Below are 15,884 nucleotides of genomic sequence, written 5' to 3'. Positions count from 1 at the left end.
TGTAATTAGACAATTCTAACTTCAAATATACATTTATCTGAAAAATAGTTTAATTAACATCATTATATCTGGAAATTAGTAATCACAATATTTGGTTGTTCATTAGTCGCTTTAGCCCATACTTCGTGATATTCGTGCCATATGATGCTCATGTAATCAATAACACACAAGTTGACTGTGTAAAATCTATACTAATGTATACTATTAATAATCCACATTATAAAAAAAAATTATAGGTTAAATGGAAAAATAATACAGGAATTTATACTTAAATTTTATTTATATTTTCAAAAATTCGACTACTCCTTTCAAAGATTATAGGAGTGTAATCACTATCAAGGACATACAAAATATTTTATGTTTGAGAACGAACTTATAAAATTTTAAGTAGTAAAAAATTTATAAAATTTTAGGGGAAAAAAATATATTTTTAATAATATACAAAGAAAATATTTAGTATATATATAAATTAAAAAAATTTAGAGGGAGAGATGCCCTACCCATCCTTAGCACTATTTTTAATTGCACTAAAATAATCATATTGCCCGAGGAAATGGTATCTTAAAAACTTTCCCTACAGTTTCATTTCTTTAAACCTAAGAAACATACAAATCCAAGCAGTGGCAGAGCCACGTATTAGCGAGGATGGGTACGTGCCCATCTTAAAATCCAATTTTATTCGATTAGTTATTTATTTAACAGATAGGGGAACTCTAAACTTTTCGTGTCCACCTTGAAATTTGAATTTTTTCGATAGTTATTTTACGGAAGGAGCCCACCATGAAATTTTATTTGTACTATCCCATTTAAAATTTTATGTTGTTAACATATGTGTGCCTACCCTGAAAAATATTTATGGATCCGCCGTTGAATCCAAGCTTAATTTCATTGGCATGCAAACTACGTATTGTTTGCAGAACTCTTACGTGGTTGAATTGAATCAGTTTTCAAATATTGTCGGGCGATTTCTTAGCAGACTCTCATGTTGGTGAATCGGTGGCGACGACATTCGCATGCGCGTTTAGTTCAAAGTTTCTATAAATTCCTACGACTGTTTGGTTTTTTTTTTTTAGGGAAAGTATGCGCCAAATGCATGCGTGTCCACATATGATATAGAGTATATATATTACAGTTTAATATAAAGAAGAAAACATGCACGTTACGTCCTAGTGTACATCATGATGTCCAGAGTTGAGCTACATATTGAGGAAAAGGGTCCACCTTCAAATATACCTACCTAATCTAAGAAATACAAGTCAATCCACTCTTCTTATTATATTAAGTTACGTATATATTCTTATATGTGTTACATTGAAATGAGGATTATTGGTGGATTTAAAAATATTTTTTAGGGTTGACGCATATATATTAATAATAGAAATTCTTCGTATAGAATAAATTTAAATAAAATTTTAAAATAAATATTAAAAGTAAATAAATAATTAATATAACAATTTTAAATTTTATGATGGACACATAATTATAAATAATTCCTGCGTCTTCTATGCTTAGATAGGGCACGTGCAACATTGGGGTTTTTTTTTTTTAGAAAACCTTTTTAGACAGTCCGATCAAGGTTTTCTAAACCGCAATCCACGTTGAAAATCAAGGTTTTAAACAAATACGTGGCTGTCAGAGCTTAATGGTACATGTAGTGTTTAAGTCATCCATGTCAAAGATACCTTACCTTGTGTCTTTTTGTTCTATTCATTTGAACAAAGTCGCGAAGACTACATACTCATCTAAATAATGTTTTTTTTTATAACTTGTGACAATCATCAATCATGTAATGAGAATTCCTTTATTATATATTGAGTAATAAGAAATATTTATTTAATTTTTAGAATTTATTAATAACGTATACACGTTACTACTTGAACTTATAATTTTAGAGGACCCAACATTTTTTTTATGACTTGAATCACTTGATAGATTCAAATTTCATATATTAATTCGACAAATAACTATTTTGTAATTAATGCGTACCGATTTGTGAACTTGAAATAGCATGTAACATTGGGATGACGAGGGAAAGCAAACGATCGAAACTATTGACAAGGGTTCTTCTGAACTGTAACTTAGTATTATTAAAGGAACACGAAAGAAAAACCAGCATATCTTGAATTAATTGAAGAATGAGTTTAAGGAGAATGATTAAAATCGGAATAATGAGAATGTCAAAATGATAATGTTTTTCTTGAAGTGACATCAAGTAATTGTTTCCTACATTCTACTCCAAGAATACATAGAATTTGTTTTTCTGTTTTGCTAAATTAAAGATTTTCTTAAATTATAAGAAATGTAATAATTACGGACGATTGGTCTTTTCTGAAGTTGTTTTTATATTAGATTGTCATCATTTATTAGATAGTAACAATTAATAGTACTTTTGAACAAGATCATCTCTAAAATAACGGATTCCTTTCATATGTATCCCTCTCGATTCTTCTTCTTCTTCATGTTTCATTCAAAATTATAAATATAATAATATTCAAAGAGTTTAATTTAGTAAGATGTTAACAAATTTACGTATAATGAATTATTTAAATAGTCGAGGGTGATTATAATATAGTAATTGTTTAGTTTTTTCATTGAATACACTATAAATTCATTATGGCACAAATTTGCATTTCTCTCAATCCAGTAAATTTATTTTATTTTAACAGAAGAAAATAAAATTAATTACATGTGATCATAATATAAACTAAATTAGATAATATATTTAATCTAATCTCAAAATCAAAATCAAAATAAAATTATAATTTAAATTTAATTTTGAATTATTAAAAGTAGAAAACAATACATTTATATAATCAAAACTGCGATGTTATCTTTTTATATTACAAAAAAAAATATTTCAGTATATTAATTAAATGTTCAATATAAATTTTTATTGAAATTTAAATACTGTCAGGGGCATATGAAAACGTGGTGATGACGGAATGGATGATGGAATAATTGAGTGAAAGTGCAATAGGCAGGGTGGGATTTTGAAGAATTATTATTGGGGAAATGGCTTGATGTGGCCATCATCCAATCTCTTGCTCTTTTGTATATCTATTAACACTCGAACACCCGTTTTACGGTTTTAGTTCAAATGTCGCTTTCTTAATCCTATGGTGCTAACTAAGGACGGATATAGGTCCGTAAATGTTACACAAATCAAAATAAGTATATCAAATCTATCAATCAACTTTTTTAAAATAAAAAAATTATTATTTATCACTGTCAAACATATATTATAAAATTGTATCCAAAGTCAATATGTGACACCAATTATTGGACGAAGAGAATAATAAATTCTTTTATTTCTCTTAAAAGTTTTTAATTTCATACTACTTAAATTTTTAATATAAACTTTTAGATTCACACTTCTTAATATAAAATTATGTATTTATACGTATATTTACATATATTAACTTGGTTGAATCACATAATCTCTTTTTTAATTTTTTTTTAAAATATATTAGCCTCTGAAAGCTGCTCGAGGACTTTATATAAAGGGGTGTGTGGAGCTTTTGGGTCTTTACGGGTATAGAGTTGGTGAGGTTAATTACTTATTAGTGATAGTTTAATTTGTGTTTGGTGCGACTAAATTATGGGTAGGAAGCCTTGCTGTGACAAACTGGGAGTGAAAAAGGGGCCGTGGACAACGGAGGAAGACAAGAAACTCATCAACTTTATTACCACCAATGGCCAGTGTTGCTGGCGTGCAGTTCCTAAGCTCGCCGGCCTCCGCCGCTGTGGAAAGAGCTGCCGTCTACGATGGACTAATTATCTTCGCCCTGACTTGAAGAAGGGCCTTCTTTCTGAGGATGAAGAACAACTGATTATTGATCTCCATTCCCGTCTTGGCAATAGGTTTAATCAATCTCTCTTATCTGTGCTATTCTGATTTCTCTCATTATGTTGTTGTATATATATATATATATATAATATATATATATATATATATATATATATATATATCATCTCGTTTTCTTAATAATGGTTTTGTTCTTTTGTTTATCAGGTGGTCGAAGATTGCAGCCAGGTTGCCGGGCAGAACCGATAATGAGATCAGAATCACTGGAACACACACATCAAGAAAAAGCTTATTAAACTGGGAATCGACCCAGTTACTCATGAACCTTTGAACAAAGAATCCAAGCTTGAAGAAAGTTCCCACGCTGAAAATTCTGCGGATAATAATATCACCGTCTCATCGGAGGACAATTCTTCCACTTATACTACACCAACTGAGAATTGTTCGACCACTGACAACTCCAATTTGTTAGATAGAATCTGCAACGATGAATCTTTATTGACAAGCTTATGGCTCGATGAACCTCCCCTGGTTGATGCTTCATGGAACGGTGCCACACCAGCAACAGAAACCTGTAATAATGAGACAAGCTTAGAAGACAACATCGCATGGTTGCTGGATTTTCAGGATTTCGGGATCCATGACTTTGGGTTTGATTGCCTAAACGACAATGAATTAAACACCAGCAAAAGAGTAGCCTGATCATTCCCCCCATAGTTGAAGTTTGTGAGTAAAAAACACAATCTTAGAGAAAGATGTCTAAAATCATTCTTGGGTAAACTTTGAATTTAGTCACTCAACTATTTCCATGGTTTATTTTGGTTACTCAACTATTTTTTTTTCAAAATCATATCTAAAGTTATGTTTTTTTTTGTTCTGGTCATCCTTCGTAAAAAAAAAATTAATGGTGATGTTGATGTATCACTATAAGATAATATCACATCATCATTGAAAAAATAAAAAAAAATACTACATCAGTAATTCTGTTTATTTCTTAATGGCAGGTGACCAAAACATAATTTTAGATATGATTTTAAAAAAATTTTGAATAATTAAAACGAAACCTCGAGAATATTGAATGACTAAATACATAGTTTACCCATCATTCTTTAGGTTCATGTAGTTTACTTTTTTTTAGGTCGTCATGTTGATATTCAATGTTCTCTCTATATTAATTCTAGAATATTGTTGGAAGGTGGAATGTAAACCTCGGTTTCTTCAAAGGTTTCTTACCTACCACTTCAAAAGTGATATCGACCCTCATATTTCTTGGTTATTCGACCAAATGCAAAATGTAATGGAAAAGACAGAGAGAGAAGATAGGGACAAAATGGGGATGATGAAAGTGGTAGTGGTTTTATTGTGAACGTGAAACCATCCTGTACATGTATATATGAACATAAATTACTTTGTTGTAACTTGTAATTTAGAATTTTCTTTTTTATGACTATCGATATATTTCTTTTTGCAATTTTGCCCTAGTGGAAAAAGAATTTCATATGTAATGCTATTAAGAGATTATTTTTTTAAACGAAGTATTTTTGAATAGTAGCACAAAGAAGATGTAAGGAATAGTGGATGTTTTTGTATGTTCGGAGAAAATATAATGATCACTCGACATCTTCTGCATGCCATAGGTGTATGTGGTAGGAAGACATGGGCGTACATCAGTCATGGGAGCATAGGAAAGACGTTGTGTTTTCCTTGTGTCTTTACGAAGACGCCAATTATTTCGGACTTCTTTCTTGTGATACTGTTCAAAATATTTTATTTGAGAAAATAATCTTGTGAATGCATTAACGGGAGAAATTTCTCCCCTAATACATATTTGGCTAATTTTGCCTTTCTGTTGACTTATTATACAAAATAACTGCAGAGTGCTAAGAACACTTAAAAAGTTGGGATCTTTTTTTTTTCCTTGAAGGGGGAGGGGGGAGCCATAGGACCACCATTTCCATCTATCTGCAGAATACTAATTGAATACTGCTATTGAAAATTCATAAACGTTATGAGTTAAAGTGGATTTAATGGTGCAATGTGTTATATAATCGAAATCAAATACTTTAATCCAGTCCTTTTACCATTGCTTTAGCATAAATTCTTTAAGTTATTGAAATGTTTATCTTTTATTTGGTCTAACCCTGCAAACTGTTGTTTCTGTTGAAAAATAAAACAAACAAAAAAAAGTGGTGCCCAAATCAAATTTTAAGACTAAATATAATTAGTGTGTAGAACGTTGTCAAACACGGCATCGACGCATTTGTTTCAATGGAGAAAGGCTGTTGTTTGGTATTCACTTGAAAAAACCAAAAGGGTTGCTAAAGCGTGAGCCATGAGGTCATGTACTCATATCACATGGATTCTTACTTTTGTTTGGAAATGGGACAAGGTGGTTGACCTTAATTTGTAAGATCAGGCCAAGAGTTATTGTATGCAGTAATTGGGGATCTTCGGACAATTATCAAATTTATTAGGTTGAAGAAGGAGGTCTTGGTTGTCTATCTTTGTAGGTCTCATTTTCAATCATTTTTTTCGATAATTTATACTCTTTATTGCATGTATTTTGGTGATGATACGCGCTGATAAATTAAGGTGAGATAATAAAGTATAGAACTTGGCATAATGTTAAAATTAGTCCCCCAATGTTTACATGGTCATTTTGGTCCATATCCCTTTTTAAGAGCATTTTGACCTTTTAACGTTTTATTTTGAGGCAAAAAGGTTCTTTATGGATGAAAATTGTTAGTTATCAAACATATAATACCAAAAAAATAAGAGGCTTTTTATCCTAAAACAAGATGTTGAGTGCTAAAATGATCTAGAAATAAAGAATAATTAATGGCTAAAGTCATAATCCAATAAAATATTATAGGTTTTTTTGCCCTAAAATGAAACGTTAAAGGTCAAAATACTCTAAAAAAACCAGAATAACCATTTAAATAAACGTCGAGGGGTCAATATTAATATTATACTACAATACTTTATCAAAGGTCTCGTTTTAGGTGGATTGAATTATCATTTCTCCAAATATGAGTTTGTAATGATAAGAAAGAAAAATAAAGGATAAATCAATAAATAAGATAACATGAACTATAAAAATTTAAACCGCTTTTAATATCTGCTTAATTTTAAAAATAATATGATAAAAAATTTATTTTATTTTATTTTATTTTATTTACACTACCAAGAGTCATGTCCTGGACGGATTAAAACTGTCATTTCTGTTATTGTCACTTGCTTGAAATTTAAGTCTTTATTTTATATTTCACATGTGAATTTTCATTTGGAGAAATGTGTTGGAGTAGTGTCTGCAAGTCTTTGAGAAATCATCAAAGGGTATTAATGATAAAATAGAAAGTTATTCTTTTTTTTAGAAAATTTTAACTCAAACAATTTTGTTTATAGAATATGTGTATTAATAAATTATATATATATATTAATATATATATATATATATATATATATATATTATCGATACTTTTTTAAAAAATATTGAACTTTTGAGAATTATAACTAGAGTTTACGAATAACCCAGATTTCAATCTCGCTTCTTTCATATCTCCGGCAATAAAACTCCGCCGATAAGGTTACTTTGTGGGGTTTTCCATCCTAACTTTAATATGTGATAGGATGGATGATCTATTTTCAGTCATTACTCGGGTTACACGTTCGAGTTTTTATAATATATATTAAAATTGTGATTCTTTATAATCGAATCTGAAATAGTTATAAAACAAATCACTTGAAAACATATATTAAAATGGAGATCTATTGTACGGAATGGTTCAATTTGTTTAAAATTTTATTTTCTTTACCTTCCAAACTCATGAAAATTAATCAACTATGTTTGAGCATATTTTTTATGTAAATAAGAAATTCATGCTTAATGTTGTTTTTTTGAAAATTTTTAATTCTTATATATTTTGGATATGTTTCTGTAATTTATTTTTATCTTCTCTAAAATTTTATAAATTTATTTTCTTAAAATAAAAGTTATATCCCTACTTATATTTATAAATAAATATTAGAGTTAAGAAGGAATTTAACTATACTTAAATCTTGTTTAAACGCAATAGTTTTTCACAATAATTTTTTATACAAACTGATTAAATCTTAAATTTATGTAAAACTCCTTGGTTGTTGTTTCCCTTAATGTTCTGAGCTCGTACACTTTTTTTTTTTTTGCACGACGAGAACTGGTGTGCTGTGTTTCTAATCCGTGGTATGCGTCTCTGTTGAATTCATTAGGTACTTCATCGTGGGTCGGTTGCAAAATGGGTGATTTTTCAATCCAGATTAGCTCCAGCCTTATGAACCGACTAGCCGAAGACGAAGAAAAGAACACAGAAAACTAAAACCAGGGTGCTACGAGAACCACCACTGCCGGAAACAAAGGTAGATGAGAAGCAAATATTTGATGATTTTGAACTACAGAAAGGGACTACAGATGCCGGATGCCTTGCTTGGTTGAGAGCATAGTCAGCGGCAACAACCGCATTGTAACTTTTTTCAAAATGAATGCAAAATCGCAAATCGCATCTACGACATCAGCTGATAAATGTGTTAATTGACCTTATTAAATGTGCTCCTTTTGCTCGAAATTTTGCACTGTGCTCGCAAAGTTAGGCAGCTAGCAAAATCAGCTCATAAAGTGACATTGATAGAAACAAAGCATCTTATCAATAATTGTTAGTCAATTATATAATTAAACAAGCTCCACATATAACCTTACAGTATAACTGTACAAAAAACTATAACCTAACCATTTATGAAATGATAAAAAAAATAAAACCTAATTAACAGCATATTCTACGGTTCATTTCATTGCATAAAATGACAAATTCGTGTCATTTTCTTGAATAGCAGGGACCAAAAAAGTACAACAAAATTAAATTTATTTTAATTAATAACACCATTTTCTTAATAGCTAAAGTTCCCTTTTTTTCATATTCCACCAAGCACCGACACACCAGTTTTGTCTACAGTAGAACTGATTCAATCATCCTTCAACATTTTCCTTGATATAACATGAACATGCCACCCATTTACATTGCTAACTCATTGTCCCTCTTCCATGGTTCTGTTTACACCTTGTCGGTGCTTTCGCCGTCTTTTGGTTTACATGGACGTACCTCAAATACAAGGGTAAACCGCCACCAGGCCCTCGAGGCCTCCCCTTAGTGGGAAACCTTCACTTCCTCCGCTCTGATCTCCACTCCTACTTCGCTGAACTAGCTTGCACCTACGGCTCGGGTGTCAAACTCCAGCTTGGGAGCAAACTCGGGATTCTGGTGACCTCCCCATCGGCGGTCCGTGAAGTTCTTAAAGACCAAGACATCGTCTTCGCCAACTGCGATCTGCCTATGATCGCCAAGGTTGTAACCGGCGGCAGTGATATAGTTTGGAACCTCTATGGTCCTGAATGGAGGATGTTAAGAAAAGTATTTTTCATCAAGATGCTTAGCAATGCTACTTTGGACAAAGCATATGAGCTTCGCCGTAGAGAAGTGGTACAAACCGTGGTTATTTATACAGTAAAGCCGGTTCGCCTGTAAACGTGGGAGAGCAGATGTTTTTAACGATATTGAATGTGGTGACCAATATGTTGTGGGGCGGCTCCGTCGAGAGGGAGGCGAAGGCGAGCCTTGGTGCAGAGTTCAGGCAGGTCATCTCAGAAATAACAGATGTTTTGGGTGTGCCCACTGCCCAATATTTCAAATTTCTTCCCGGTGCTGGCTCCGTTTGATTTGCAAGGTGCAGTGAAACGTATGAAAAAGTCGATGGAAAAGCTGAACGCAATCATTGAAAATATAGTCGATCAAAGGTTGAAGAAGAAGAGGGAGGATGAGAGCAGTTCAGCAGTGGAATTCAAGGACTTTGTACAGTTCCTATTACAGTTTAACGATGAGGAGGATTCCAGTACCCCATTGACTATGAATCATATCAAAGCCTTGCTTGTGGTGAGTTCATTTTTCCGCTTTTGTGGTCGTATTATTTTTAGGAGAGATAATTGTACAGGAGATCCCTAAACTATGATCCTATTCTAATTGTTGATTTTTAGTGATGAGGAGAACAAAATTTCTCCTTAAACCATAAAAGTAATTAAATTCATGGAAACAAAGTTTAAATGTATCCTTAAACATACATTTAATGTTGGACAGGATATGGTCGTCCAACTCAATTGAGTTTACAATGGCTGAAATCATCAACAAACCAGAAATGATGATTAAAGCACAGCAAGAGCGGGATGAAGTAGTGGGCAAAGATAACTTAGTGGAAGAATCCCACATTCACAAATTGCCATGTCTACTCGCAATAATGAAAGAGTCGTTGCGTTTGCACCCAATTCTACCTCTCCTAGTCCCTCATTGCCCCAGTGAACCCTGCACTGTCAGTGGCTACGCTATTCAAGGGTGTTTGTCAACGCCTGGGCAATTCACAGGGACCCTTCCATCTGGGAAAATCCATTGGAGTTCAACCCAGGCAGGTTTTTGAATAGCCAATGGGATTTTAGTGTAAGTGATTTTAGTTATTTTCCTTTCGGGTCTGGTAGAAGAATCTGTGCTGTAATTGCAATGGCTGAGAGGATGGTGTTGTATTCGGTTGCCGCACTGTTGCATTCTTTTGACTGGAAAGTGCCTGAGGATAACAAATTAGATCTTTCAGAGAAGTTTGGGATCGTCTTGAAGTTGGAGAATCCACTTGTGGCAATCCCAACACCAAGATTATCATATCCAACTCTTTATGAATATCAATTTTAGATTCGTTACCGGAAAAATCAAAGGGTGCTGTTTAAAAGCACCTAACAAAAAGCCCTGCATCTTCTTTTGCACATTAAAAGCACCTATGACAATCCATTAAAATAATGGATCATGAATCACAGCCCCACAGGCCATAGCTTTATTTAAAGCTGTCAACCAAAAGACTAACATAAGCTGGCAATGCATCCTTTTCAAGAATTGAAACCAAAGGAAATTGACTCACCTGGCAACATGATTGCTTAAACAAGGTTATGAATTATCCATCTACAACAAATTTATTGATGAGGGTGGTGGCCTTTGGCACTCCACTCAACTACACTTTTCTGCAACTATCAGAAGTTAAAGTTGAATCTCAGACTTCAATGAAGAAAACCTCATAGCAAACTCAACTTAGACCGCAGCACATAAAAATTAAAGTACAATCAGTCTATTACCAAGATCAGTAATTAGTTAGCATTGAGCACAGAAGCCATACCACGATCAAGCCAGGATGGTCGAAAGTGATCACCTATATGCGTTGCTTCAAATCACTTTCAATGTTCTTTGGAACTCAACGCTAATTATAATGTTAAAAAATTTATAAAAATGGGAATGTGGTTATGTGGAAGATTGCGTCGGGAAGAAGGTCTTTCATACAGATATCAAGAATAACCATGTGATCTAGCAAATAAGGTTCATTGGATTCAAGGTTTCAATGCAAACATCAATCCTCCTCTCCATAAGGAGAGAAAACTAAAGATAGCAGTCAACCAGAATTCAATCATTGAACCATTGGCAGCAACCACGAGACAGTATCACTTGACGGATGCACGTTTGGTTTAAGGTGGATAAGTATCTATCTTGAAATCTAAATTTCTTATTGTTAGTTACTCATTTCACTGATTATGTCCACCTTGAGATCCAAATTTCCTACCGCTAGTTATTTATTTTACTAATTGTACTCAATTTGAGAATTTATCAGTGTCAAGCCTAAAAAATCTCAGTTTGGTTTCATCTTAGCCATCGATAATACTATCCTTTATTCTTACTTGAATCAGCCATTCCCTCTCATTGACAACCAATTCTTGGCATCTTTACCTATTGGATAACTGAGACTCTCAGAAGGCGTTTTGCATGATATCCTAATAACATAAACAACTCCCCTCTCATTTCACCAACCAAGGTTAATAACATCTAAAATTATAAAAACACAACTGACAATGAGAATGGGACGACTATTCTATTCTACGTACAGAAACTTCTCTTAGAATGTTAAGAGACATTTAAAAGACAACTTCAGCATAAATAATTGAAAGGGCCAACGATAAATTTGTTGATCAAAAGATGATGGAAAACATAGAAATTTATAAATAAAAAATTAAACCAAACACAAGAATATTAGAATAACAGTACATAGGTACCACGCACACACCAAACAAATTCTCTAAGAAGGTGTGTTACAAAGCTTCAATAGAAACGAAGCGAGAGAAAATTGAAAAACGCATCAAACCCTAGTCCCTAGCTTCCTCCAAAATAAAAGAGAAAAAGATCATCCATCGAAAAACAAACAAATAGTTAATGACGGTGTGTCTCACTTGGCAACCATCCTGGCAATAAAATCCTCGTAACGGATCTTACCATCTGACCCGACATCGACTTCACGGATCCACTCATCGAACTCGGAGGGCTCCAGCTTTTCTCCAATACTAGTCAAAATATGTTTCAGATCTGCAACGGCGACAAAGCCGGTGGAGTCCTTATCGAGAACCTTGAAGGCATCGCGTAGCTGCTTATCGAAGGGCTCAGGTTTCATGTGCTTGGACATGAGATCTAAAAAGCGAGCGAAGTCAAAGGGTGCCGTGAGCTTCTCTTCAGCCACGATGGCTTTGAGCTGGGCTTGGGTTGGGTTGCCGCCGAGAGACCTCATAAGGATCCCTAACTCCGATGGAGCAATCTTGCCGTCGCCGTCGGTGTCAAAGAGAGTGAAAGCCTCCTTCATTGAAGAGACTTGCTCGTCTCTCAGATCCTTGCCCATTTTTGATTTTGTGTAACCTCAGAATTTGACGGAAGACAGAAAATCGAAGAAATGAAGAGAAATGTTTTCGAGTTGAAATGAGACATAGGACCAAGGATATGATGGTTAAATGGCGTGCGGTGTACACGAAGCGATGTCGTTTTTGGAGCTCTTACCAAGAAAGATATTAGTCCCGTCCATTAGTCTATGTGGTGGGATCATTGGAAATGGATCCGCAAATCCACACATGAACATGATTTCATTTTTTACCATTAATAAACTCAAAAATAAAAGAAACAAAGTTCAGTTTGATAAGAAATTATCATTTTCGCTCCTAAATGTATAAAAACATATTATTTTACTATTAAAAATGAAATAAATATAATAATATTTTAATAGTAAAGAAAAAGTTGCAACAGTAGTCAAGCTAGTATGACATTAAGTTTGGTAAAATGTCTCTTGGAGAACATCTCCTTATTAACTTCATTTTCTCTAGTAAGAGGAAAAATAGTAAACAAGCTACCTATTGTAAAATAAGTTCTGATAAGTACCATTGCTTATAACAGTGTGAGGTGCCGAAGCCGATTAATGGCCCAAACGACCATCAAATTCACATAAACCAGTTTATGCTGTGGCAGTATCGGTATGTTGTTGATCTTGAAACCATTCTGCAGGCCACCAATCTGGTCTAATTGCTATAACCTTTATATCCTCCTGCCCCCGTATTGCCAACGTATCTTTGAAGGCATCGTCGAGCCGCAAGACACCCATCCCACGAAAGCCGAGTGCAGTGATCACACTCCCTAGCTTCTTACTAGGGACTGTGCTGATCACTTCTGAACCAGGGGTAACTTTCCCCTCAACCTCTGACATAATAAAAGGGATCGAGATGTGTTGATGCAAAGATTATTAAAATTATCAAAGCCCAGTGGACAGAGTGTACCTTTTCCATTGTTATCGATAAACTTTAGAGGAAGCAATCGCTTGCGAATAACCCCCCTGTGGTGTGTCCGAGCTATAAGTTCTTGCCCTACATAGCACCCTTTATCAAAGCTGATTGCGTTTAGACCAGCGAAATTGTATTCGAGTGGAATTGTTTCCCCTAAAAACATAATAACAATATCGCAACTGAGACCGCCGGACACAATCGGTTAAAACTTTGAAAACAAAAGTGAAACATCCTTTGACATAATTCAAGAAACTTAAGTACACCATTGGCAACAAAGCAAAAAAAGCACCTTTAGGAATTTCAGTTGAGCCTTCAGCAACTCCCTTCTCTAATCTCCACATAAGGTAATTTTCTTCATCTGTTTCTTTATCAGACTCAACAAAAGGTGCTGCAACAAAGAAAAGAATAAGAATTTGTTTAAGCAATAGGTGAGTTGCATGGTTTCTTAAGAAACAATCAAAAAATAAGATCCTAAATCGATTATTATCTCGAAGCCATGACTTGTGTTAAATATGTAGACAATAATAAATTTCAGCATCAACAAAAGATTTGTGAACTCACGTATTGTACCGGAGCAAAATATCCCCCTAAAACCTAGACAATCTAATCTGGGATCCTTAAACCATTGGCAACCAACATCACTACCATGTGAAGCTGACTTGCTAGAACTATCAACACCACTGCCCCAACCAACTGAAGCTGCCTCTGGTTCTTCAACAGCAGGGGTCTTTCCGGGAAGGTCAGCACCGTATCTCTGCCAGCAAAGGAAGTCGTCTGCCACATTCTCGATATCTACTTTAGACCTCAACCGGTATCTGCAACAGCAAATGCAGCAGATACCAGGACAACCATTCAGAGAAATTCTAAATTTAGCATTACTATAAAAGACAAACAGACATCAGTTTACTAAAGTCAAATGTCAAAAAGAAACAATAGCATATTCAGATATATCCCTTGAACAAGCCATTTTCAGACTAATATCTGATATAAAACTGACCACCAGTGTTTCAAGCATATTCTCAAACGGAATTTCTAATGTCACAAGTAAATTTATACATCGCATTAAAGGTCCATCCAATAAAATTTTGAGCATGAAATTTAAGCTGAGGATGAGAGATTCTAAGTAAACCAAATGCAGAAGATATATACAACATAAAACCATTCTTTCAAAAGCAATATTACAAACAAACAAACAAAAAATCATTTCAGAAAATAATTAAACAAAATATACCCACTTCTTAAGAGTTTCCAACAACTCATCCAAGATCGAGCTATCAACATCCGCCAAAATCTCCACCGGCTCACCAGACCCACTACCTGGACCCGACCCAGATCTGTCCAGCTTCTCCTCAGGCCGGGGCGGCCTATACAAGAACAAGTCATACAAAAACCTCCCTTGAGGAGTCAAAAGAGCTGCATACATAGGAGGAACTACGACAGAGGCCACGTTCGGTGTAGGAATGGGGGAGTTCCCTTCACGTGAAGGTTCACCGAACCTCCGTACATCGTTTGATAAAAGACCCTGAAGAAATTTGATGGTGTCTGATCCCGAGAACCGGATTACGGACCGGGATTTTAATTGAGAGCACAGCGGACCGGCGTTTTGGAGGTTGTGAAGGCAACGACGGTGAAAGAGACGCGATGGTCTGAAACGGTGCATCTTAGAGTCGTTTTCGACTGGAGATTTGGATTGTTTTCTGTGAGGGTTTAAAGTTCGAAGCAATGCCAGGGGTTTAGAGTTTGGTCGGCAATAGGAGATTATGATGATCAACACGTGGGCACTGTTCGAGTTTTCGATTTGTTTAGACGGACACGTTGACGTTGTTGTTCAGGAGGACAACACACATGTTCGACGAAATTCTTGAATGAGATCAGATGTTCGAATTCTAGAGAGAAACTTGGGCTTTCAGTTTACGTATGTAGCCGCTGATATGATAATCCGTTGGGCCTTTGGGTATCGGTCTATGTTCATTTCATTTGTTTCTTTATCTTTTCTTATTTTTAAACAAATGTACTTATTTTTAAACATTCATGAAGAGCATTACAATGTTTCGTATAAAAATAAACAAATATTTTACTAAAGACTAATTATATATTAATTGAAACATAATAGGTGTTAATTGTAGGTTCTAGTTTTCTCTTATAGTTTTCTCCCATTGGTAAGTCTTTCATTTTTTTTATCTTTATTGATCGACGGCGACACCAATTTTAATGTCGGTTACCAACCGCTAGTATTTTTTATTATCCTTTTATTTTCTCTTGTTTTTATTTTCAGTAAATCTTCCTGTATGACACGTTTTCCTCTGTCTTTATGACATGTTTTCCTCTACCTTTTAACACATTTTTCGATCGTTTGATCGTTGTTTTATTTTATCT

At 34.3% G+C, this 15,884-nt stretch overlaps 2 protein-coding genes and 2 pseudogenes across 2 annotated transcripts; 2 read left to right on the top strand and 2 right to left on the bottom strand.

Moving 5' to 3' along the window:
- The first annotated feature begins 3,488 nt into the window (after window positions 1-3,488).
- LOC120155199 lies at window positions 3,489-4,568 on the top strand (annotated as a pseudogene).
- Window positions 4,569-8,862: 4,294 nt separating this feature from the next.
- Window positions 8,863-10,583, top strand: LOC120155280 (annotated as a pseudogene).
- A 1,307-nt stretch (window positions 10,584-11,890) lies between these two features.
- LOC120155162 (probable calcium-binding protein CML13) lies at window positions 11,891-12,649 on the bottom strand. Its single transcript, XM_039166741.1, has one exon. It carries the CDS (start codon window positions 12,578-12,580, stop codon window positions 12,137-12,139), a length of 444 nt encoding a protein of 147 aa, XP_039022672.1. The 5' UTR covers window positions 12,581-12,649; the 3' UTR covers window positions 11,891-12,136.
- Window positions 12,650-13,117: 468 nt separating this feature from the next.
- LOC120155215 (putative transferase At4g12130, mitochondrial) lies at window positions 13,118-15,396 on the bottom strand. Its single transcript, XM_039166795.1, has 5 exons — window positions 14,744-15,396; window positions 14,070-14,323; window positions 13,798-13,896; window positions 13,503-13,661; window positions 13,118-13,425 (listed from the first exon to the last, which is right to left on the bottom strand). Exons 1-5 carry the CDS (start codon window positions 15,166-15,168, stop codon window positions 13,184-13,186), a joined length of 1,179 nt encoding a protein of 392 aa, XP_039022726.1. The 5' UTR covers window positions 15,169-15,396; the 3' UTR covers window positions 13,118-13,183.
- Window positions 15,397-15,884: the final 488 nt, after the last annotated feature.

Source organism: Hibiscus syriacus, unplaced genomic scaffold (assembly GCF_006381635.1).
Source record: "Hibiscus syriacus cultivar Baekdansim isolate YM2019G1 unplaced genomic scaffold, ASM638163v2 tig00111166_pilon, whole genome shotgun sequence".
NCBI lineage: Eukaryota > Viridiplantae > Streptophyta > Magnoliopsida > Malvales > Malvaceae > Hibiscus > Hibiscus syriacus.
This window is presented reverse-complemented; position numbering and strand designations above follow the sequence as displayed.

What these genes read in the sequence shown, in the direction of transcription:
- LOC120155162 (XM_039166741.1), bottom strand. Translation starts at nt 12,580, where the DNA reads ATGGGCAAGGATCTGAGAGACGAGCAAGTCTCTTCAATGAAGGAGGCT.
- LOC120155215 (XM_039166795.1), bottom strand. Translation starts at nt 15,168, where the DNA reads ATGCACCGTTTCAGACCATCGCGTCTCTTTCACCGTCGTTGCCTTCAC. An exon ending in ATTTTGCTCCGGTACAATAC is followed by an intron (nt 13,897 to 14,069) that starts GTGAGTTCACAA and finishes TCTTTGTTGCAG; the next exon opens with CACCTTTTGTTGAGTCTGAT. An exon ending in CTCAACTGAAATTCCTAAAG is followed by an intron (nt 13,662 to 13,797) that starts GTGCTTTTTTTG and finishes TTATGTTTTTAG; the next exon opens with GGGAAACAATTCCACTCGAA.